Below are 27,178 nucleotides of genomic sequence, written 5' to 3'. Positions count from 1 at the left end.
ACGAACGTTTTCGCTAGTTTTACGGAATTCCGAATTAGGAAATCGAATATAGGAAACGTGCGTTTGCAGCCAGCCTTAACAACCGTATAACAAATGTTAAAAACTGCTTGCACACGTGTAAAATATTTGTACGAAATTAAGTGAAATTTCCCTGTTGCAGGTACGTAATAATTCTCTCAAGACTTATGATTAATGATTTCCAAACGATCTTTATGAGCCGGATCCGCCGATGAAGGTGAGGTATTTTATTTTACAAAGTATAAATAACATCACACTTAACATAAGCCTCAAAATAAATTGCTATTATGGAAAAATTGTAACAACAGAGTGATCATGAATATTAATTAACACTTATTATTTCTGTTTTAGTTGCTTTTAAAATGCGATGTTTTTAAGCTTAGGTACTAAGTTCTTGACGACACTGATTATATATTATACCTCTATAATCATTATTAATCTATTTTATTCAAGGTTTTATATATTGTTGAGCATAAATTATACTACCTAAATTAATATCTATCCGTAGGTATATTACTTGAAGCTTTGTTTGAATTATAGGCAGGATATTAAGTAATTTAAGGGTTAGCTTAAAAGGGAGGGTTACGAAAACGTCCGTACTTTAGTGATTCATTCTCTAAAATACTCCACAAATACGCTTTTTATCGCCTCACAAATCTTACTCAAGTGTAAATAAAAAGGTTCGATTTTATATCATTATGATCCATGGTTTCCATAGATTGTGATAATATACGTGATCTATTTATATTTGTTGTTACTATTATGATTTCATACTGAAATATAAATGATTAATTAGATAATTCAATATAATACTATAATGTAACAAGTTTGAACTGAACGTCTTTATTGTATAAGTACTACCTAAGTAGATTTTTAAATAGTTTACAAAAGTGTTAGCCATACACAAAAACACCACAATGCCATCGCCAAGTTATAGCTCAATAACAGGCTAAAATAATAAAAAAAAAGAAAAAAATGGGACATAGCGATCAAGAAAGGGTAGGTCGATTTAATAATACACTTTTGATTGACTTCCAAACTTTTAAGTAGATCAAGCTTAACCCGGAATTTCAGGCGTCACTCGGTCCCTCCCATTTCCTTATTAAAAAAGGAAAAGTATAGCTCTTTAAGAGTTTGGGACATTTTTACATAATTTCGTCTTTTTGAACGAAATAACCTCAATAAACAGGATAGACAGCGGTAACCAAAAACCCTTTAATATTATGATCTCAGGGAGCTCATGGGTCATGCCAAAGTCTTGGGACCCACAACGGAATAAATTAGAAGAAAGGTAGGAAGAATAATCGCAAAAACTATCACTCATAACGCCATAAGCCATAATATTGGGTTAGGTCAGGTTGGGTTGGGTAACTTTAAAGGATCGTAAAGCACGGACTGCAAGTCACCGGTGTTGATCGAGAGTAACACGGGAGAGGCGGAATCCCTTGTAATACCCCTCACTTATTTCCCAAGTCGCCTTTATCCCGTCCCACTTCTGTTATAATTGCTTTACCGCCCTTTTTACTTGACTTAAGCTAAAGAAAGGTAATAATTTTGGAAGTATATATGAGTATATATCCTTTAACTTTGCCTTATCTTGTTATTTACTAGCTTTACCTTCGGGCTGCGGCTTCGCCATAAAATCAACTTATTACTTCTTACCGTACCCCACGAGTTCGGGGTAAAAGAAGTCTAAAATACTACTACGACTTTGATTAAATTAAGTTTTTAACATACAACAGCGTCCGTGTAACATACAAAGAGCGTCCGTGGCCTAATGGGTAGACCTTCGGTTCGCACTCCTAGAGGGTGCAGGTTCGAACCCGGGTGGAGGCGTGTACCTATGAGACATTTTCTGATCTTAAGTACATAATACGGACGCTCGTACGGTGAAGGAAAACATCGTGAGGAAACCCGCATATAGTTGGTCCCAGACGTATTGACTTGTTCTTTCCTCTGGACTAGGCCGACTATGATGCGGACATTTAAAAATCTTATCCCAGGCACTACAGTATTTGAGGAGTGGTTACTTCGCTCTGAAAAATACTGTATAAATCATCCACAACGGTTGTAAAGGCCTAGTTTTTTTTAACATAAAAACTCACAAACTAATAATATTAGTGTGGTTTCTCTTATTCTGTTATAAATCATTTCTTGATTTGCATAAAAAATTTATATAATAATATTCTACTCGTAAAGTCGCGAAAATGTGTCTGTCTGTTTGTTACCTCTTCACGCCCAAGTCGCTGAACCGATTTTGTTGAAATTCGGTGTGGAGATACTTGGAGTCCCGGGAAAGGACATACGATACTTTTTATCCAGGAAAACTGTACGGTTTTCGGGCGATAAACGAATTTTGGCGCGATGGAGTTGCGGGCGTCATCTACTTATTAATATAGACGCCAATATTTATTTTAATCTTGTTACATAATTTACACTATAAAGAAAACCTCGATATACTTACAAGAATAAATAGATACCATTTATAGTAATTTCATAGCCAACTTCTTATTTTGTTGTTAAACATAAAAACGATCAACAAGAAGATAATATAAAAGTAGCGAATAGATTTGGCTCGGAATTCGTAATACAGTAATACAGAATTTACTCGACTACATTGTGATAACTTAATACGTGACTTCACTTATTCAGTGAAAATAAAATATATTTTGTTGGAACAACCGCGTGAAAAGTACATTTCTTATATGGGGTGTGATGTAAATAGGTGATAATGCTTAAGATGCTGCACTGAAAGAAGATTTATGTATTAATTCATGTTTGAGAAAATCAAGACACAATATATTTTAGACACCTAGAAGTCAAAATTAATTCTTGCAGCGCTGCTAATTTCGCAGTGAAATAGTATTGTTTAAGGAACAATACTATTTCACTGCAACTAAAGTATTATCAAGTATTATCACATTGCACAAAAGCGACATTTGCAAATACCAAAAAAATGGAAATATCGTCATTTCCAGTTTTTGGTAGATTTAGTTTTTGTCGCATACGAAAACTAAATCCATCCGTCCGTTTGGCCATTAATCGAAGTCACTGTTGTCTTTTTTATTCGATTCTGGCTTTAACCGTTCTTTGGACGACATAAAACAGTTTTGTTATCAAAATCTTATTTATCCAACGACTTAAATGTGAAAGATGTTAGGAGACTTAACTTTATTCGTTTTTGGCAGTGGCAGTTATAAACTATTATAATTAGGCCGCGTTTCGATTAGAATCTAGGTATTACAGTTGAATGATTATCATGTTTAATTATAATATCTGGCATAAAATTTTTTATTATTACCTCACTTCTGATGCTAGTTTTTCCTACCGATATTATGTATATTTGCTGAGAGCAGTTTTATAAGCATTAAGATAAGTTTTTGCTTTCTTTTTTAGTCATTAGGATCAAATATTTTGCGCAACATTAAGTTAGACGTTTGTTACTCGTGCAATTTCTTAATTCGATCTTTTATCTCTAAACGTTGGTCTTATTAGAATTGATTTGTGACTTGTCGGAGACAAATCTGTCGACAAGATGTGTTCTAAATAATAAAAATGCCATTTGGAAATAAAATATTGGCTTCATCTTTCATTCGTAAATTGTCCGCTTCTAATAACTTATGATTGATCGGGGCGAAATTGTATTTTTATTACTTTTGCGCATACAGAGTGATTGCCGAATATATTAGGTTGTAAAATTTGCAAATACAGAAGTCATAATACATTTCCAATATTCTAACACCTCCATAACTCTTCGAATGTACCTAAATTGGTATGTATAATCCAGGGCCTGTCATAAAAATATGGTTTACATCATACTAAACATATTTTGGAGTATATTATCGATCATATAATAAAAACCATAATATTTTGTGATATAATAATAATGTTCCAGTACCCATAAAACATCACACGGTAGAGAACTACGATTATGTACAAGTATCATATTTTTATGGCTTGTATACGCATAATGATCAGAGTAACATTGTTGTTACTTGTTTATTATAGCTCTATATTTGTGTTATAAATACCATTTTTGCGCTGAGAAAATGCTTTTAAACATATTTGCGGGGCATGAGTCCTACCCGCAAGTATGTGGGTCCCTGCTGCGTTCGAAAGATGGTAGCAGCCCTTTTCACTAAAAACTCGGCGGCAATTCTGACTTCTGGATGGGCCGCGGGATCGCAAGCCACGATTCAAGTTTTTAAATACTTTTTAAAAGCTTCAAAATGTACTCAAGTAACACGTTTACATGTTGGCCACATAGGTGAGAAAATTCATAGAATCATTATGTTTTATGCCCCATCTCACGCCTTTCTCCAAAGCTTAGTGAGATACAATAATGATTGTCTAACTTTAGACAGGATGTTACGACCTCGGAATTAGGCCACACAACCTGAAGCAGGTCAGCTGGAAACACAAAAATAGTTCGGACGCGTAAACACAGTATTATAACAGGTTCCTATTAATTAAAGTAATTTTTGCTTAAGTAAGGCACAAATGAATGGTAATTTTTTTCGAGTTGAAAATGATACTTAGTTTAAAAAAAAAATGTTTCTGGCCTTTGTGGCAATAAAACATTACAAAATTTACTTTGAATCTCTTATTTTTTAAGTTGTCATGAAAATGAGGGTTTTATGAGGCTTTAAGGGCTATCGTAAATCTAGACCGTTTTATTATTTAATGTATTAAGAATCGTTTAGTTAGCGAGTATCGAGTCAAAGGCTTTTATCAGTGATTGGCCGCGAGCCAAGACTAGCTTGAATACTTTCGACTAATAACTTTGAAAACTGTTTTCATCGATATTTCAACAAGACTGAGTGCATATTCTAACCACTCCAATGTATATAAATATACTTTGACTTCGATTTTGACAGTTTCTTTTCATGCGGTTTTAATAGCATGTTTATTAAGTCCCTTATATTTTAAAACTTTTATAATGTAACTAGTTTTTGCCCGCGGCTTCGTTCGCTAAGAAGTATTATTATTAATTGGGTGTCAAAGTCTCAGCCCGATCGGTTTAAAATTGACAAAGTTTCATACAAACTTTCATCCCCTATTTTATTCCTTGGGGTAGAATTAATCAAAATCCTTTCTTAGCTGATGCCTCCGTCATAGCACTCACAACATCCAGTCAGTGGTTTGGGCTGTGTGTTGATAGATCACTATGTCAGTCAGTCACCTTTAAGTTTTAAATATTAAGCAAAGAAGCATTACAAAATTATATTTTCAGACAAGTCAAATTATTATTTTATACGTAGATGCTGTAGCTACTAATGGACTTTCCTTTTTTTTGGATTTATGATAATATAAATAAATACTACCTACTTAAACAAGTTAAAGACATGAAAATAACTTAATCGTTCTGAACCGGCGCGGCTGGATCCCTGGGTGTTTGTAAATAAGCGGTATAATTTAATTTTACCTTAAGCTCCGGATTAGCAGACAACGAAATAATGATGGACATGACTCCGAAATAATATCTATCCTGATTGTTATGTGTTTTGAAGGATAAAGTAGGTGTTTAAATGTTTTGACCTTTGATATAATTGATATTATTTACTATTTAACAATCTTAATGAAAAATAATCTGCAAAAAATTTTTTTCTTCATCACTTTGCACCTAGACAAGACTTTAGGTCGCCTTGTATTATGTATGGTCCAACCTATCTGTACATCCAAATTTAATTTTGACATTTGAATTCAGTCAGCAATCTAAATGCTGGTAATCGTTACTGGTTTATATTACTCAGTATCGATTATCTTCTAGATTGGACATTCAGAAAGCGATAGACTATCATTCACTATAGGACATGTCAATGGCCAACAATCCAGAACCTGCTAATCAATTATAAGCTTCATCAGTCACAATAGGATATGTCAATTTTGTCTATCTAGGATCGATTATTCAGTATCGATTACCAGCTTCTAGATTGGACATTCAGAAATCGATATACTATCAGTCACTATAGGACATGTCAATGGCCAACAATCCAGAACCTGCTCATCGATTATAAGCTTCATCAGTCACAATAGGATATGTCAATTTTGTCTATCTAGGATCGATTACTTAGTATCGATTACCAGCTTCTAGATTGGACATTCAGAAATCGATATACTATCAGTCACTATAGGACATGTCAATGGCCAACAATCCAGAACCTGCTAATCGATTATAAGCTTCATCAGTCACAATAGGATATGTCAATTTTGTCTATCTAGGATTGATTACTCAGTATCGATTACCAGCTTCTAGATTGGACATTCAGAAATCGATATACTATCAGTCACTATAGGACATGTCAATGGCCAACAATCCAGAACCTGCTAATCGATTATAAGCTTCATCAGTCACAATAGGATATGTCAATTTTGTCTATCTAGGATCGATTACTCAGTATCGATTACCAGCTTCTAGATTGGACATTCAGAAATCGATATACTATCAGTCACTATAGGACATGTCAATGGCCAACAATCCAGAACCTGCTAATCGATTATAAGCTTCATCAGTCACAATAGGATATGTCAATTTTGTCTATCTAGGATCGATTACTCAGTATCGATTACCAGCTTCTAGATTGGACATTCAGAAATCGATATACTATCAGTCACTATAGGACATGTCAATGGCCAACAATCCAGAACCTGCTAATCGATTATAAGCTTCATCAGTCACAATAGGATATGTCAATTTTGTCTATCTAGGATCGATTACTCAGTATCGATTACCAGCTTCTAGATAGGACATTCAGAAATCGATAGACTATCATTCACTATAGGACATGTCAATATGGCCAACAATCTAGAACCTGGTAATCGATTATAAGCTTCATCAGTCACAATAGGATATGTCAATTTTGTCTATCTAGGATCGATTACTCAGTATCGATTACCAGCTTCTAAATTGGACATTCAGAAATCGATATACTATCAGTCACTATGGGACATGTAAGGTCGTTCGAGGACGAAGGGCTAGCCGGCGCCGTATATCTTCCACCCCGAGCACACGTCCTCGTGCGGAGACAAACTATAAATATTTTATTCCAGAACTTTCGTTATACCTTGTTTATTGAATTTTATGTTACTTATATTCTCTGGCGGGCTATTATTATTTACCTGAGGTATTTTTTTTTCTGAAGTCTATTTAGTTTAGGTATGCTCCGTTTTTATTCGACTCTCTGCTAAATATTTTATATGGCAGTGACTGAATGAATCGGGTTAAGTTTTTTTGATTCTCAATGGACGAATGGAATGTTCGAAAAGGCTATTTCAAATTTTATCGGTGTTATGTATTTTAGAACGGTACCTATCATAAAGTTAATATACCTAGCGGAATAGAGCAACAATCTCGAGCTTCATACGTAACCAAAATTGGTTTTTATCTGTGTGAAAAATATGTGTACACTTACACAAGCATGATTGAACATGAATTCTATGAGATTAAATTGTTAATGTGCGGCACGTGCCGACTGGACGTCAAAAAAAGAGTGCTGCTGTCATGTATCACACGTCTCTTTTTACCACGCAGTGTTATTGATAGTGACATCTCACTTGCTCAGGCCTTTGTTTCTCTATTCCGCTAGGTATATTAACTTTATGGTACCTATATAATTTGAAATTAAAATCATAACGTGTGCTCGAAAGAAAATGGCCGCTAAAAATATACCGTTTCGAAATACAAGCTGTTAACTCACGTTTTGGGGATCAATTTGTATAATATTTACATTCATTTGCGCTACGCCTTTCACGGGATACGCAATATGTTCGACAGGTTTATGTCGAAGTGAACTTTATGTCAAGGGAGTGAAATTCATTTTCTAATGGCAACGTTGTTTAAATATTTTTTCAGTTTCATTTAAATTTCATTTACGTTTAATATTTTAAAATGTATTTGTACCTACTAAAAATAACAGTTTTGAGTTTGTATTTTAGGTATATTTCAATGCTTTATTTGGGTAACAAATAAACTATGCAGCTACATTTAAAATTTATATTTTCTCAAAGCAGGAATTGGAGAGTCAAAAAAAGTTTTCAAAGTCAGTTTTTCATAGAAATATTCTTGAATACCATAAAATATTGAGATGCCTGACTTATTGATACAATTTGTTTGGAAAACTAATTATTATTACCTTAGATGTTAATCGATTAAGTAACATTTTGAAATTATAAGACTTTTTTTGTTTAAATAGATGAACCAAAAAAAAATCCTAATATCGTCCCCTTACATGAACCTAATATCGTCCCCCAAGACGGTATTACAATCTCAAACAGTGAATTGATCTCGAACGTTCATATCACTTCTTTTTGCTTGAAACTGTAGAAAAATATGTTTTTTTAGGGTTCCGTACCCAAAGGGTATAAATGGGACCCTATTACTGAAACTTCGTTGTCTGTCCGTCTGTCTGTCTGTCTCTAGGCTCTATCTCGAGAACCGCTATAGCTAGACTTCTGAAATTTTCAGGAATTCTGTTGCCGCTACAACAACAAATACTAAAAATAAATATATTATATTCATCCCTTTAATATATTTATATTAAAGGGACGGAATTAGGAGCCCAAAAATAAATGTTGAAAATATGAGTATTTTTGTTAAATTTACTTTTAAACTTTTCCTAAAAACGTTAACGCATTTTTGATTATTTTTAAGAATAAAGGAATAGTGAAGCTAAAGTTTGATGTTTGATTTATAACTGTAGTATTTTATTTTATATTTTTAGAACGTTTTTAAAAAAAGGGGACGATATTTGGCAACTGTACCTTATTGAATTGTAAATTAACATTTGCTATGTTTCCAATATGCTATTAGAATATTACTCATCTCACTTATTCGTCACGTCAATCACGGAATCCAAAGCCCTGCCACTTCGATGCACGAGTTGTAACATGAAGTGTGACACGTATTTCATTTTAGTGAATTTCACGATTTGATTAATTCTCAGTAATTAATCAGTGTTCAGATAACGAGGATTATTCACCACTAGCTTTCACCTGCGGGAAACACCTTGTTATTGAGTGGATGTTAACAACTTGCATTTTTTATATAATTTTGGTGAAAATTTTTGTTTCCACCAGAATTGGGGATTAGGTGTTTACGGGAAATTTGTACGACAACCACCACCTAGACAAGTTAGCTTGTGACAGAATGAAGTGAATGGCGTATTTTTTATTCTCCAAGAATCAATGGTATTTTGTAAAAATAATGTTTTACATACACTCTTACCCACCAAAATTTACCCACCAAAATTGGAATTTGCGAGAAAAATAATCTTTAAAAGAAAACTAAGTGCACTAAAGTTAAGGCACATTAACTTAACTATAAACAAACCAAAACTCTAGCGATATTCAAAATAACAACATGATATTATTATTGCCACAAGTAGGATAATTTAAGTACACCAAAATTGCAAAAAATCGGGGGTTTTGTGATAAAATGGTTTTCTTTCATTTCTGACTGGAAACTGGTACGACCTAGCCCACAGCCACCTCCTAAACTGGTTAGCGTGTGGCTGAATGAAGTAAATGGCGTATTTTTTATGCTTAAGGGATCAATGGTATTTTGTAGTTCAAACAACGTTTCGTAAATTCCACCAAAATTGAAAAATTCTCCGCGACAGACCTAAACTGTGTCATAAAAACTCAACTACAGAAGTTAGTACAGTAAAATTCATGTATTATGAAGAGTCAACTATATAAAACGACTACATAAAAATAAAAATCTTTCCCAGTATCAAGTAGTATAAGTATCAAGTTTTCTGTTAATCGGTCTAGATATTGAGTAAAATAGTTCGGCGACAAGCCACCAAAATTGGAAATCGCCTATATTTATGTTTATTTTCTTGGAAAATAATTATTATTTAAAAAAAAATAAGGATAGGCCCCAATTACTACCGTTATGTTTTACTCTTAAAATTAAAAATGAAAATTATATCTTGAAAAAATAAGATAGTTTTCAGCCTTGCCGCGCAAAACAGCGGTTTGGGAAATCCAGTCTATTACAATATCCCATAGTAACACTGTTTTTTTTTTATATTTTATTTGAGGATATGAGTTTTAAAACCGTTTTAACATAAACATGTAATTTTCGGCTTTAGTAGGATAGCGTCTAGAAAATATATCTGCTACAATCTATAAACCTACATTTTCCACTCTATTCATTCTCTAGTGTAGGTATAGTATAAATTAATCTCTCTTGAATACCAACATAATATTTATGACTCATAAAAGTTATGGGCTGAGAATATAATTAAGAGAGCCTTATGGCAAAATTTTAGCAAACCATTTGAGGGCGCTAACAACAACATCTATGCTCATACTATACGTTCAGTATATTTTGTTCATGTGTAATAAATAAGAAAACCATTGCAAAGACTAAGGGGTTCTAATATGTTATTTTCACATTAAAAATACGAGTACTAAATTATTTTTATTAATTTCTAAATTTTATTTTTTCCTTATGTCCTCATGATATTTTTCATCATAATTTTGTTCGTTATTTTTTCATAAATAGAACGTAAAATGACATACCATTTACATACATGCAAATACTGGCAATCTTTTCCCTTATACTGTAGTAAGCTGCGGAACAATCAGATATTTTATGGCCGCAAAAAGTATAGTCTTCCATAAAACGCTCTTGTTATGGTCCCGGTCGCTACGTTATCAAGGATTTATAAAATTGTTGACAATTTTTCTATACAAAGTATGGGGATTAAAAGCGATGTTTTATTTTATCATTTATTTTTTTAATGAAATAAGGGGGCAAACGAGCAAACGGGTCGCCTGAAGGGAAGAAACTACCGTCGCCCATGGACACTCGGAACATCAGAAGAGCTGCAGGTGCGTTGCCGGCCTTTTAGAATTTCATCAAAATCAAGCTTCGTTAGGCCAAAGTTAGATTGTTTTCCAGAATTAAAAATGTCCAATGTCACTTTTCAGGGCCCAAGGTATCGTTATATTAAATGTCAGCGAAATCTGTTTTGCGATCATAACGGACATACTTTTGCGTTTATAATAATATAAGCATAGATAAATAGTTTGATTATAAAAAAATATCATCAACGTCCATTTTTATGAATTTTATTTAATTATGTAATTTAATAGCTGATGATAACATTTCGATGTTTTGTGTTTCCGATATTGATCCCATCAAAATGATTATCGGCAGCATAATATCTTAAAATATTCCTTGATTCGACTAGATCTACCTTAAAATGATACGGAGGGCTGGAATTTACAAACAAAATTGTATTTGTACAGCGGAAAAATATGAAGAATAAAGAAATAAAAATGGTGTCGATAAATATTACGGAGCGAAGAATTGACCAAATGTACAAAAATATTCGTGACCGTTTTACCTAATAACAGCAACGGAATGAAGCAATTTCTTGGCACTATCTTATTTTGCTGCCTACATTCAATATGTAATATTGGTATTCAATTAAAAACTTGTAATTTACACTAGCGTTAAAAATATAAATTGGTGTATGAAAAAGTTTGTGCTGATGCTTGTTTTTGACACAAAAAGTACTGAATGGATTTTCATCTTTGGTATGGTAGGAGTTAAGACTCTGGATTACTACAATATAGTCTACTTTTATTCTATAAATACACTTTATTGTCCAAAAAGGACAAAACTTAAAACTTACACTTTTTATGAGTGATTTATGGTTACTCAGGGCGACTCTACCTAATAATCAAGTTAGGACCATCACCAACATAAGCTGACGTAGAAACTCTTGCCTCATTACAATAGCATAAGAGGAGTCCACACCGCCCTTTTTTCCATACAAACGTTGTCCCTTGTTTCCTCCCTGGATATTGCTAGTAGAGTTATAATTTTTTTCCTGAATATCTACGGCCACTAATACAATGTCCCTATGTTTTCTTTTTTTTCATAATTTAATTATTAAATAAGATAGAACGTTCAAAACCCCAAAAAAATGGCCAGATTTTCCGCTATGTTCAAACATCCAGAAAACAGATTGTTCTGCGGTATAGGCTTGAGGTAAGGGAGACAGCTATAGATATTACACGTACTTTTTTTCATGTCTCTAGCCCCTGGTGTATCCTCTTTAAGTCTATAATTCGATAAACGAAGATGGCTGAAGCGCTGTCGATTGTGAACAGCTGGACGAGTTTTTAGGTCGCGAGTCTTCAAACTAAGGTCAGCTCTACTAACATCGCGCTGTATAAGTGTAGAGACAACTTCAGAATATTAAATAGGTTATAACAATAACATCCTCGGATGTTCTAATGAACGAGCTCGCGCTAATGCATCTGTGTTAACGTTTCTGAACTTGTTCAAGTTTCTTATTACACTTTTTATGAGTGGATTCTAGGTGCAATGGAGTTTTATGAATGAAGTCAATAAAATTTACAACTGGAATACAAGAAAGTGTAGTTTATGGTAGCTACAGTACTACACCTATCTACTTTTATACAATGATCAGATAATAAAAAAAAGTAGGTAAGTCTTATTCTTTTCTATAATATAAATTATGCAAATAATATGAGAACGTGCTTTATAGAATGTTTAACTTCAAATTGTTACTATTTTCGTAATATTGTTACTACAACTCGAATACTACAACTTTTCCCTACAAAGGTTTTACCAAAGGCTTAAAAAGTCCAATCCTCTCGGGTGTCATGTAACAGTCGTAACAAAATTTCACCCGATAGGTTTTATGACGTCGTAAATACGTATCCGATTGAAACTCCATTCATAAAACCTTATTTGCATCGTTAGCTCGGTGTGTAGGATCCTCCGAGTAATAAACGAAGATTTGGTGACCGAGAAACTGAGAATAGTTACTTACTTAGCGAAAAATGTAGCTCAGCTGAAGAAGAATTTGTTCAAACGAGAATTTTAGGACTAGAAATGGCGTTAAAAACCGTATTGATGTTGACTTTACATTGACGTACAATTTGGTAGACTTAGGTATGCGCAGTGTGCATATGATAATCTCAAGAATATTATATTAATAAACTACAATAAAATTATACAGTTTTATCATTAATAATATTCATGTTAAGAAAACTTAATCACCAAACTGAAATAGTTGTAAAAGGTAAACCGTAAGCAATTGTTTGACTCCTGTCTATCGCAAAGCGTAAATTTGCCTGAAATTTTCTCTTAAAAATATTTAAGTGAACATCTCATGGCAATAGCGAATTTAGTTTTCCTGTGAAACTCATAATAAGAAAATTATGCGAAGTAAAAAGCGCCCACGAAAAATATTCCTTAATAAATATAAGGCAAAATATAGAGGCAATTACCTTTCTTGTCAGGTTAATACTCTTTCAATCGGCACGGATAAATCCTTTGTGTTCACTTTGCTTCTATTTAATTTAAAAATAATTCTCCTTTGTTAGCGAAATGTGCTCGTATTGTGTAAGGTTCAACTCCCGTTAAAAATGAAAGAACGCTTGGAAATACGTTTCAAATTATTTATTTAATTTACGTCAAAATTGTGTAATAATAATATTGTTTAATATGAGTAGTGGTACATTCAGCCTTCATGTGAAAATAACCACATGGGCGAATAAAATTTAATCAAGAAAATCATGCAACATTTTGTTTCAGCGTTGTTACCTGCTATTTTTGCTCAAGTTTTAAGTGCTCATTTAAGTTAAGAGATTCAAACTGAGATTATTTTGATGGAGTCTTAAAATATTTTGGTAAATTACTTGAACTTTAGCACTTTATTGGACACAAAATGTTGATCTTACCTTTTGTTTAGGTAACCTGTATCTACAGAATTGTTTTGTTGCTAAGGTTGGGTTGCACCAGAGGCGTGGTTAAAGTTAAAGTTATGGTTATAGTTATGGCTAAATTTGACTTTAACTTTAACCTTTAACTTTGACCGGAGAAATTGACAGGTGACAGCTGGTCCAACAAGGTTATAAATGAACGTGGGCGGGGGCGCTGCTGGTAAAGGAGAACTGTCAAAAATGGCGACAGCGTTAGTTCCTTTTTTCGCCACGTGTATTTAAAACCTTGTCTATGTTTATGGTTAAATATGGCGTCTTGATGGCGTCCATTTTTAACTTTAGCCTTTTGACATTTGACATTTTGCATTGTAGTTAAAGTTACAGTTATAGTTAAAGTTAGTTGGTGCAACCCAACCTAAGAATTTGAAAATATCGAAAATTTATATAATGTTATTAGCATGTTTTGCACATGGATTAAATTTCTCGTTTGTTTTGTAAAGGACTTATTATATTATCAATCATCAGTTGCACTATAATTGCATTTTGTTTTTAAAGACGACTACTAAATATGTTTTTTTACTAAAACATACAAAACCAAACTTATTCAGTAAATGAGAATTTACATTAAAATCTCCTGATTACAGCTCCGTAACCTCAAGGGGTGAACGACGCCAGAAGGGCGAATGTCAAACTAATTGACCTCACTACAGCTTTTATATCTACGATCATAATTTACTCTGTAATCCCCGAACTAATACCATTCGTTTGGTCTTTACAATTTTGTAAATAAACCGAAAAATGTAGCCAATGAATATTACAATTTTACATGTAATGAGTTTATAAAAACTATTTTTGGTTAATGAAAATTTATTTAGCCCCATCGTGCACTGTTTTTGAGATGAGTAAAAAATTATATTCTTACGTCAGATCACGTGACTTGATATAACATTCATAAGACGCAGAGGGAGTAGACCACGTGGCTAAGGAAAGAAAGTAATATTCTTCCTTTCTGCCGCTCGGCGAAAATGTATGTATGTAATGTAATGTGCTTCTAGTAATTCCTTTTCATTTCAGCACTCCCGGACTAAAACTTATTTTTTTATTATCTAAGAAAATGGGAACGTATGATAACAGTCACAAAAAGGTCGTATGGTAGTTGGACCATAAATTGTACCATTTCATAATCACACACTAAAACTCGGAAGTTTTATTGTCGACAAAAAGCCTCTATTCGTGAGGACCGACGTCCGGGTCGCATTGTTAGGACATTATTGTTACCCTCAAACCTACAAGGCCTTACGACCGAATGTTTTTGTTGAGCGCACTTCAATGTCTATGCCAATTTTCCAACCACTTTACTGGCCGATGATTCTGAATTATATTAGTTTTATGTTAGTTTAAACTAAGTTTAAGTGATACTCGTATAAGACAGTAATTATGACTTTAAAACTACTTCGGTGTCATTAACAGATTACATCACAATATAGCCAGCAGGAGTAATTTTTATAGTGCCCAGATGTGTGCGTAACACAAAGACATTCCATTTTCAATGAGACAGAATGTAAGTTGGTTTCAATTTTTTTTTATGAAATAAGGGGGCAAACGAGCAAACGGGTTACCTGATGGAAAGCAACTTCCGTCGCCCATGGACACTCGCAGCATCAGAAGAGCTGCAAGTGCGTTGCCGGCCTATTAAGAGGGAATAGGGTAATAGGGGAGGGTAGGGAAGGGAAGGGAATAGGGGAGGGTAGGGAAGGGAAGGGAATAGGGGAGGGTAGGGAAGGGAAGGGAATAGGGGAGGGTAGGGAAGGGAAGGGAATAGGGGAGGGGAGGGTAGGGAAGGGAAGGTAATAGGGGAGGGTAGGGAAGGGAAGGGAATAAGGGAGGGTAGGGAAGGGAAATGAATAGGGGATGGTAGGGTAGGGAAGGGAATAGGGGAGGGTAGGGTAGGGAAGGGAATAAGGGAGGGGATTGGGCCTCCGGTAAACTCACTCACTCGGCGAAACACAGCGCAAGCGCTGTTTCACGCCGGTTTTCTGTGAGAACGTGGTATTTATCCGGTCGAGCTGGCCCATTCGTGTCGAAGCATGGCTCTCCCACGTATAAATAAGTGGATATAATTATGACATGATAATATTGTTAGCAACAGAAAAAAAGAGCAGCCAGTCTTTTAAAATACAATTCAAAATATAAAAATATTATAGTCAAAATATGCCCGTTCAGCAAATCATTCAAAATTATTGCTTATGAATGAAAATCGCGTAAAAGCAAAATATGCCATATCGACTTTTGTTCTTGAACAGAGAACAATTTTTGCATTCTCAGTCTCGTGTTGGATTTATGTGAATCTGAAGCGCAGCTTTCGATTTGTTCCATTTCCATGCGATAATAACATCGAAAAGACTTGAAATTACATATCTGGTATTACTGATATTACATATCCAGTTTTATTGCTGAAATGAAAAAGTTTGTATCTGAATAAAATTTAAAAATATAATGTATAACATCTAAGAGTAAACAAAATACTGGATATTGACACAGGTGTGTTTATTTTTCAAAAATATATCTTTTCCCCAAACCGACTTTATTAACTGTGCTGAATTCCACATTCATACGTGCAATTAAATATGTGCATCATATAATAAAAATCTTAAATATATGACTTATATAGTATAAAATTATTAAATATATTTCCGTTGTCTGGTACCCGTAACACAAGTCCTTCAGATACTTACCACGGGGCCAGACTGACGCGGTGTGAAGCGTCCATAGATTTAAAAAAAAATTACATAAATTCCTTACCTAATTTTCTGCTTAGCTAGTTGAGTAACCAGTTACCGAATAAAAACGCATTATATACCGCATGAGGAGTACCATCAGTTTTGGATAAACTTTGATTTGAAATTTGAATTACGAAAGTTTTAACATTGTTTTAACATTCCTAAGCCATCAGTTGCTTAACACAACTATGGCAAAGCCAAAAGCTAGAGTGTTTTGTTAGGTCTGGATATGAATTATAAAATACGTATATAATATTACAAATTCGTGGCTGTAGGTGACGTTTTTAATTAATCATTAATGATTATTATCTATATTCCATTCTATGTACATATAATAAAACTGTAGAAATTACAATTCTGTACATTAAAGATATGCAAAAAATAATAAGCGGGGGCTGTTACTACATCGCTATAGAAGCCGAAACTGTGGTTAGTTTTTTGTCTGATTTCGAGTGTCATTTGATTAATATGATTTGTATAAAACTTTTTTCTTTAACACGAAAACTACTGATCCGATTTGAATACGGTTTTGCAGATATATATGCCTTATTCAAACTTAGTATCTGCGCTGCCCCAACTCCCCCCCCTCCTCCGCACCCCCTCCATTTTGCTTAGCAACATTACCATGTTGCTAAGCAAAATGGAGTTTTAGTTCTTCTTCTTTAAAAACAAACTAAGTTATTTATTAAAAATGAAATTAATCTAACCAAAGCTAAACATACAGATTTTGAGTGTGATTAATATGCGGGAGGTGCTAAGCAAAATGGTTTTGCGTCGTTAGTGTTGAGTTTTAATTCTCTTTCTTTAGGATCAAACTAAGTTATTCATCAAAAGTGAAATTATTCTACCCTAAACTAAAGACACAGTTTTCAAGTGTCATTGGATTAATATGCGGGGGACTTTGTCCCCGGACCCTACTTGCGGGGGCTGCGCCCCCCCAAACTCCCCCCCTCCTGGTAATGTTGCTAAGCAAAATGGTGTTGCGTCGTTAGTATTGAGTTTTAATTCTCTTTTTTTAGGATCAAACTACGTTATTTATTAAAAGTGAAATTATTCTAACCTAAACTAAAGATACAGTTTTCAAGTGTCATTGGATTAATATGCGGAGGACTTTGCCCCCGGACCCTACTTGGCGGGGCTGCGCCCCCCCAAACCCCCACCCCCCCTCCGGGTAATGCAATTGCTAAGCAAAATGGTGTTGCGTTGTTAGTGTTGACTTTTAGTTCTCCTCCTTTAGGATCAAACTAAGTTATTTATAAAAAGTGAAATTCTAATATAATAAAAAATATTTATAAAAAGTGAATCTTAGAACCAAAACTAAATATGCAGATTTTGCGTGTCGTTTGATTAATATGCGGAAGGCTTTGCCTCTGCCCTTACTTGGGGAGGCGTAGCTTTTATTAAAAGTGAAATTATTCTAAGCTAAACTAAAGATACAGTTTTCAACTGTCATTGGATTAATATGCGGGGGACTTTGCCCCCGGACCCTACTTGCGGGGGCTGCGCCCCCCCAAACCCCCCCCCCCCCCCTCCTGGTAACGTTGCTAAGCAAAATGGCGTCGCGTCATTAGTATTGAGTTTTAATTCTCCTTTTTTAGCAAGAAAGTAAGTTATTAATTAAAAGTGAATTTATTCTAACCTAAAGATCAGTTTTCGAGTGTCATTGGATTAATGTGCGGGGATCTTTGCCCCCGGCCTTACTTGGGGGGGGGGGGGGGGGGGGCTGAGCCCCCCCAAATCCCACCCCCCCACCTGGTAATGTTCCCAAGCATAAACGTGTTGCGTCGTTAGTGTTGAGTTTTAATTCTTATTACTTAGGAACAAAGTAAGTTTTTAATTAATAGTGAAACATACAGATTTCGAGTGTCATTTGATTAATATGAGGGAGGCATTGCCAGGATATGGGCAGACGGACAGGCTGATATTATATCTTTGTAATCGGGTTCCGTTTCTTACCATTTGAGTAAGGGACCATAAAAAGGAGAGAATTATCCATTTCCGTTATTATACTATGCTAACGCCTACGAAGTCGTGGGAAACAGCTATCCATACTAATATTATAAATGCGAAAGTGTATTTTGTTTGTTTGTTTGTTGGATGGAGAGTAACATAGGCTACTTTTGGTCTTGGAAAAACATCATGTTTCTAAAGGAGATTTGCAAGAATATTCGTATTGTACACGATTTTCGAATTCCACGCGAGCGAAGCCGCGGGCATAAGCTAGTGCCATAATAATACTTGGCACTAAAATATTGATATCAGGTTACTAACCTTATTTGTAATGTTGTTGAAATTTAATGTTGCTTAAATATAATGTTATTTAGAACTATAATTAAAATACACATTTAAAATATAACAAACATTCTTTCAGATAAAATAAAAATATTTAATCTTGTTATACAATTAGTACAACCTCATGATGTGATTATTCTTGAGTATCTCTTGATTAATTTTTTTATTTGAAGGTTTTTGCAAACTGGTACTTTGTAGTGTGATTCAATAAAATAGCTGTAAGAATACAAGAACCTCGGCGTTCTCAAGAGATTGGGTATTGCAGAGCAATTTCTCTTCCGATTTCAATCTAACCAAGATTTGATTTTTATTGAGATAACTTCAGAATCGTCTGTATCTAGACTAATCCTCTTAAGGCATTTCGAGTTATTGTCGATACTGCAAAGCTCATAATTAAAATATATCTATTACTAAAAAAATCGTAACACAACATGAGAGCTCAACTCATTAATCCATTATAATATTATGAGCGAACCTTGTAATTAACCTACATACTTCACCATCTAGCAAATATAATATTATATAGCTATACATTGTATCTAATTTTTTCGATTTCATTCATTCCCGGTCCTAGAGCCTCCTTTTATGCAAAGAAACGGCAGTTTTCAAATAGTTATTTGTACACGTCGTCTTCTTCAATAACTTTTTTGTCTGTCTGTTAGTTGTCCATACTATTGAATCGATTTACAAAAAGCAATTAATATATTATATTTCCTATAACTCTTTATTAATTAATTACTATAATAAATGCTAAGAAATTGACACCTAGTAGGTAATATTACGTCTTTTTTGTGTGAATTCGTAAAATATGATACGTTGTTTAATCCATAGGGTAACGTATAAACAAATGAAATACGGGGAACGTAAACTGGTTAAATATTGAATGTAAATTTGCTCGAATTTGCTACTGCCTGTAGCAGTGCGATTCCGAACCGTATTGAACTCAAACACTACAATATAGTTTGTATTTTACTTACCTCATATTAATACCTATGTTGTTAAGATAAAATATATTCTGCTCTAAGGGTTATTAATATATAATTTACTTTTGTTGTAAGGGCATATTAGTTTTGAAGACCAATTGGTTCGCTTGTTATGTACGATCTGCCAAAGTATTTGCTGTCCGTATAGAACTGCTCCTGTGGTATGGAGCTTAATATAATTATATTATTTATAAGTATTATTTTTGATGTTTATAAGTATTTATTTATAAGTATTATTTTTTAGTTTAAAAACATTGTAGGTATTTTTTTTTAAATAAAATAAAATATAATCACTTTGTGTTTTTTTGTAAAAATTTCGCGTTGTTTCAAGCCAAGTAAGTACATATATATTTTTTTTAGCCAGCAAAAGCATTATCCCTGTCAGATCTTTGGTTAAAATTGGTTTATCAAATTCAAGCAAAAACCACAGACCTTTAAAATAAAGTGCAGCTCTCTTTTTCTTTCTGTATATTTCGCTTGCAACGCTTCGGAACCAAATTTTTATTAAACACACATTGGCTGTGCACTTAATTTTGTTATAATTTAATATATTATATTTCCTTAATTTCCTTAATAATTAAATAATAAGTTCTCAAATTACACTCTGGATTTGTGTTGTGTTTGATTTCCACTGTTGGGATGTAGCTCAGTTTGGGAGTTTCTTTTCATCAACCGTTGGATGAACCTTTAACATAATATGGCAATTCACCACTGTCGGAAGAAGACGAAGAATACATATCCTTGACACTTGACAGATGACAAGTGTTTGCTGGCCGTTTTTTGCCGCGGATCGGCGTTGATGGCATTCGAGAAAATTTTGTTCTGATAATTTTTCCTTGAAAAGGCTTAATCCAGCTGGAATTTCAAGTTTCTTTCTCTTTTGGTTTTTCAATATAATCGCTGTGAACCTTTTGTGTGGTCGGCCGACCAAAGTGCATCAAAATTCAAGAGTACTTCAGCTACACTCCGGAGCGGACCACGCGCTATAGAAGACAATCATCTTGCTCCTACAAGATCCAACGGGCTTGCTGCTACTGCAATTGCCTGATGAGCACCCCTGCTGACTATGGAACAGGTTAGTCGGGCATGATACGGATTCCGGAGTGTTTTTTATTTTGAGAACTTTGTATTATCCCGCAGGCAATTTAGCTATTTACACGCCTTTCCACACATAATAATCTACAATAGTTTAAAGCAGGCAGTCTCAATCATTTTCTTTCTCAATCATTTTCAATCACTTTTAATCACTTTTAATCATTCTCAATCATTTTCAATGTTTGACGACCTCTGTGGCTCAGTGGTGAGCGCGTTGGTAGCTCAAGCTGGGGGTTCGAATCCCGCCGACGGAACAAAAAGTTTTCAATGTTCCCGGGTCTGGATGTGTATTAAATATGTGTATGATATAATAAAAATCCGGCTTTAGAATAGCACCAACCTGAGTGCCGTGTGGTGTCCGGCTTTAGAATAGCACCAACCTGACAAGACTAGGGTGTCGTAAAAGGCGACTAATATCTTCTAGCGAGCGCTTATACATATTTAACGCCTCGCGATGAGGGGGGGATGGGCCTCTTAGCATTGTGCTGCAACCCATCTAGGAGAAGAAGAACTCCGAAATATAACCCGGAACGGAGTCTCCGTAAGGCGTAAGTAGGGTCGAACCTGAAATAAGCGGCAGATTCCTGCAGCCGATCTGGCTCCACACGTATTGGCTTGCCTTTCCTGTGGATACAGCCGGTGAGGCCGAGAGGGTAATACAGGCCCTGGGCAACCCTGTGTTTCCTTAAGTCTGTCCTAGGCGGCGTAGTCTGTGGAGAGGTCACTCCACCTACCAGATTTGTCTACGTGGGTAACAACACGGAAAGTGGCAGTCTACCAGTTATAAGTCCTAACGTATGGGCGTCAGTAAGGACGCTAGGGGTCACTTTCGACAGTGGGAAAGTCCATCGAAGGCTTATGATCGTTACCGCCCGCTTTAAACTGGGCAGCCCCCGGTCAATTAGGTACGATCCGTCCCGTCGCTGGTTTGTTCCTTTAGGTGTAGGGATCACTAGCTTGACTAGATGACTGGCGACGTAAATCATAACACCTGTCGGCACAGAACAAAATACCTTCCAGAAAATACGCTCCCGTCAATCCATGCGAATATCTACATGGAATGTCCGTACTATGAGGACAGGCCGCCCTGACATGTGTGGGGGCAAACAATCAACTAGCGCCCAAGACCTGCGCAAGACTGATTTGATTGATGCAGAGCTTAGCAGACTCAACATCTGAGTTTGCGCTCTGCAAGAAACCAGACTACCGGAAGAAGGCTCATTACGCGAGTCCTCATATACTTTTTTCTGGAAAGGTAAGAACTCCTCTGAGGTGCGCGAACACGGAGTTGGTTTCGCCATCCGCAATGACCTTATACCTGCCATTGAGAACCCTCGCGGAATATCGGAACGCATTATGATATTAAGACTCAATACCACCTGCGGTTTTGTTTCGATTATTTCAGCATATGCTCCAACACTTTCATCCCCAGAAGAGTCAAAAGACCGTTTCTATAACCAACTTAGCAAAACAGTAAGACAAATTAACAAAGGAGACCGCCTCTACATCTTAGGCGACTTCAACGCCCGTGTTGGTCGAGATTTTACTTCATGGCCAAACTGTATTGGTTACCATGGTATTGGCAAAATGAACGATAATGGCCAGCGGCTACTAGAGTTCTGTACTGAGCATCTGCTATGTGTAACAAATACTTTCTTCAAAGGCAAGCTGACACGCAAGGTCTCCTGGAAGCATCCGCGATCAGGTCACTGGCATCAGTTGGATGTAGTACTTTCCAGAACCAAGGATATTCGCGAAATTCTTCATACCCGTTCGTTTCACAGCACTGATTGCGACACCGATCACTCACTCGTAGCAGCTAATATAGCCTTTTCGCCTAAAAGGATACATTCATCCAGAGTAATGGGTAGGAAAAGGTTAAATCTTTCTCAACTCCATAACGATGAAAAAATCCGAACTTTTGAATGCTTGGCTAAAGAAATGCTGGATTCGTGGAACACAAGTACACCCACTAGTGTCGAGTGGAGCAATGTTAAGGAGCTATTGACCGCGAGCGCTGGCGAAGTATTTGGGCACCTGAAAACCAAGTCCAGGGATTGGTTCGCAGAAAACGCTGAGCATTTACATCCACTGCTTGTTTCGAAGCGTGACGCTGCACTGAAACATCGCATGAATCCCTCGATGGATACAAAAAACATTCTGCGAGCAAAAAAAGCAGCCCTTCAACGAAGTGCAAGGTACTTTGCGAACTTGTACTGGAGGAAACTTGGTCATACTATTCAATCTTGTGCAGACAGAGGGGACGTCGGCGGAGTTTACGACGGCATCAAATGGGCTCTTGGACCAATGATGAAAAAGACTGCTCCTCTAAAAGATGCAAACGGCGATGTCATAGCCGACATAATGAAACAGCTAGATCGGTGGGTCGAGCATTACACGGATCTGTACTCACGCCCCGTGTCTCTACATCCAGGAGCAGAACACGGTATGCCTAAACTGGATACTTGGATCGTCCTAGACAGTCTGCCGTCGGCGGAGGAATTCAACGTTGCCGTCAGTCAGCTCAAGAATGGAGAGAGTTGTGATGGCACCCAAGCCGAATTAATAAAGCTCCAGTGTGTTAGACCAATCCTATACCATCTGTTGTGTAAGTGTTGGGAAGCGGGAAGTGTGCCTCAGGATATGCCAACATCTTCACGTTATATAAAGGAAAAGGTGATCGAGGGGATTGTAACAATTATCGCGGCATATCCCTTTTAAGCATAGTTGGCAAGCTTTTTGGTCGTGTCGTATTATCTAGACTCCAAAAGCTTGCAGAACGCGTGTACCCTGAGTCACAATGCGGGTTTTGCTCTCAGCGTTCCACGGTGGACATGATATTCCCTCTCAAACAATTACAGGAGAAATGTAGAGAGCAGAACTCTCCCGTTTATGTGGCCTTTATTGACCTTAACAAGGCCTTTGATACAGTCAGTAGGGATGTTTTGTATCTAGCACTGGAGAAAATTGGGTGCCCACCTAAGCTCCTGAGCCTCGTCAAATCCTTTCATGAAGATATGATGGGTGCCGTGGTTTGTGACGGTTGTATGTCGCAGCAGTTCAGCGTTTGTAGAGGTGTGCGTCAGGGCTGCGTTTTAGCTCCTACCCTGTTTGGTATATATTTTTCTCTGTTATTACGCACTGCGTTCCGCGAAAACCAACAGGGAATCCACTTATATACGAGGGCCGACGGAAAGTTATTTAACATCTCCCTCCTAAAATCTAAAAGACACCGCGAGGACCTTTTCGTCGACAACATGCTATTTGCTGATGATGCAGCCTTTGTAGCTAATTCCGAAGTGGACCTCTAGTCTATGATTGATAAATTTTCCGAAGCGTGTGCCCTATTTGCCATGTCCATTAATACAAAAAAGACAGTTGTTCTAACCCAAGGTACTCAAGAAGCCCCCTCATTAACTTTCAATGGCACGCCGTTAGAGGTAATAGACAAATTTTGCTACTTAGGATCGACAGTGTCCAACAATCTTTCTTTGGACATAGAAATCGACATCCGCATTGGTAAAGCGGCAACAATGTTTGGGAGGCTTAGTACGAGAGTATGGCACAATAAATACTTAACAAGCAAAACTAAAATTGTTGTTTTTCAAGCTTCAATCTTAAGCATACTCTTGTATGGTGCCGAAACCTGGACAACGTACGCAAAACAAGAGCGTCGTCTTAACGCCTTTTATATGCGTTGCCTACGCAAAATTTTGGGCTTGACATGGCAAGACAGGGTCACAAACGAGAGGGTTTTAGAAATAGCACAGCTACCTAGCTTGACGGCACTGCTAAAACAGCGACGTCTACGTTGGCTTGGACACGTGTACAGAATGGAACCCTCTCGCTTACCACGACGTGTTATGCTAAGCGAGGTAGCGAATGCTAAAAGAAATGTGGGAAGGCCGTTACTTCGCTTTAAAGATGTGCAAAGCGCGACATGATGGCTTTCGGAATTGATCACCGCAACTGGAAGAGGCTCGCGGAGAACAGAGCAGATTGGCGCAAACGGATAATGGAGGGTAGTAAGATTTGCGATGATGCCTGGTTCCAAGCTCTGAAAGATAAAAAACACAAAAATCAAAGTTCTGTACCATCAACCTCTAATTTCTCCTGTTGTTACTGTGGTCGTCTATGTCGTTCGTGTATCGGCTTGCACAGCCATGAAAAGAGCTGTTACATAGACCAATACGCCGTAAATCGTCTGGCACAGACGTAAAGGCCAATGATAATAAAAATCTTAAATATATGTATAGTATAAAAGTATTAAATATATTTCCGTTGTCTGGTACCTGTAACACAAGTCCTTTAGGTACTTAGCACGGGGCCAGACTGACGTGGTGTGAAGCGTCCATAGATATTATTATTATTATTATTATAATGTGCTTCGTATATCATTATAACGAAGAAAATGATTTTGAACAAGTAACATAAATATACCAAAATATGTCGTTGCTTCAGACAGCTCATTTTGAGTGGTCCAATTCCAGCTCGGGATAAGTTTATTAAGGCTCTGTGTTAATTTATGACCGAAGGGGTTTAGGTTAAGCGTTGTCCCAGAACGATGTTTTCCCGCCATTGTGATTTCGGGCGTGCCGTTTGTAAATCTCAGATTTTCTTGGCAAAGCGTTTTTATCTCCGCTCGCAAGAATATAATTGCCAAACCAAAACGTAAATGTGTCATGTAATTACAGTATGTGCTTGTGTTAATAAAATTGATTGGTTATAAAAATAAAATACTTGAGTTCGCTGGAGGTGGGGGGTCGGTTACTCCATGAGTGTTGGTCAGAGCCTACGCCATGACAGTCGGTGAGTGATAGGTAGCAAAAGTGAGACCACTTGAGCCGACCACAGAACTAACGAGCCTAGTAAGTGACTGTTAGAGCGAGTATTGATATTATTTTTGTAGACACACAACTGGAAAATACTTCAAAGTTTGAATGTTCGATGTTGTAACGACTACGTTAACTTTTGTGCGAGAGACTTGATTCTAAGACAGTCAAGCTTCTGGAGCCAGCGAGATTATTATGGATATTAGCAATTTTGTGCTTCATAATAGGAAAGTAAGTACTTCCCAATTGATACGTACTACCTAAGTTCAAAGCAAGTACTACTAGGTATCGATTCTCAATTCTCATCTCCTACACGTCGCTTCGACTGGCTGTCTCACTCGCGAAAACTCAAAGACTACAGTGTCATATGCTCGGTAAGACATACCCATCCAAAGAGGCATCCAGGGTATATAATTTGGCCCCTGGACTTAAATCTATTATTCTTAGTGACACCCCAAGAATCAAACTAAGTATTAACGATCGAGCAACTATACACAAAACTGCAACTTACGCAAAATATTACTCAGCGTAGAGAGAACAGACTGAAAACTTGTCTTTCCCGACATTATCTAAAGACTTTTAGTACTTGAAACACTCGAAGCAAAGTTTTAAGTGTCATAACTTTATGAACAGAACACCTAATTCATAGTCATTTAGCATTTACAAGTAGACACATTAATAATTTTACTTCTTGAAAATTTAGGTCTTGAAAAGAGCGTCACTATAATAATTATTCTGTTGGTGTTTTTAGTCTTTGATAACAATATTTACCCAGGTTATAATAATATAAAGCTGCAGCTCTGTTATTAAGTGTTAAGATATTGTAATATATCCATGTATAGCATTTACGCAAGCTGGCTTCGCAACGCGTGCATTTAATGCTCCGCTAAAAGGAAAATATGGGTGCAGCGATGAGTTTCAAAGGAAAATATTTGAAAGGTTTTGTACCACGCAGCAATTGAAATTCAATATTTGTTCAAACGTAATATTTAGTTGTGTCCAATATTACTTTTGAAGTAATATTTTATTAATATTATGTTGCCCAAAGAAAAATTTCATTACAATCGTTTCTACTTAAACATTTTGAACAGGTAGACAGATATTCCAATAGATACAAGGAAATATAAATTTTTTCGCATTGATAATGGTAGAATCGAGTATGAATTTGTATTTTTAAAGAATCTTATACTGTACGTCAGCATTTAAATAAAGGTTCTGGCTTATGTAATAAAATTTTGAATTGTAATTCTTCAAAGTTAAAGTCTGGGAGAGACCTACGGGATATACAATTGTAGGCAAAGAGCACAGAGCAAATCTGTACTCAACTTTTCTCATGGGAATCCTTTCGTGTCGGGTAAGCCACGTACCAGTATTATTAATGGTGATAATTAAATTTCTAACTCAATTTTGTTCCCACGAGTCATTTCACTTATAGTTCAAGTCAAAAGGCAAGTCACAGACATTA

The 27,178-nt window shown here is 36.0% G+C and overlaps 2 protein-coding genes across 3 annotated transcripts in view; both read left to right on the top strand.

The window, feature by feature from the left end:
* LOC121730993 overlaps positions 1–27,178 on the top strand; it is a 145,888-nt gene that overhangs the window by 35,035 nt on the left and 83,675 nt on the right. The window contains exon 1 of one of the 2 annotated variants that reach the window (XM_042120273.1): positions 26,070–26,087. The exons of the other annotated variant lie outside the window; for it this stretch is intronic. The gene's annotated coding sequence lies outside the window, so the exon portion shown is untranslated. Of the gene's footprint in view, positions 1–26,069; positions 26,088–27,178 lie in introns of those variants that run through there. 2 annotated transcript variants of the gene reach the window in all.
* LOC121731180 lies at positions 22,469–24,192 on the top strand. Its single transcript, XM_042120534.1, has 2 exons — positions 22,469–23,572; positions 23,743–24,192. Exons 1-2 carry the CDS (start codon positions 22,469–22,471, stop codon positions 24,190–24,192), a joined length of 1,554 nt encoding a protein of 517 aa, XP_041976468.1.

Source organism: Aricia agestis, chromosome 10 (assembly GCF_905147365.1).
Source record: "Aricia agestis chromosome 10, ilAriAges1.1, whole genome shotgun sequence".
Lineage (NCBI taxonomy): Eukaryota > Metazoa > Arthropoda > Insecta > Lepidoptera > Lycaenidae > Aricia > Aricia agestis.
The sequence above is the reverse complement of the archived record's forward strand: the minus strand, read 5'-3'. Positions and strand labels throughout refer to the sequence as shown.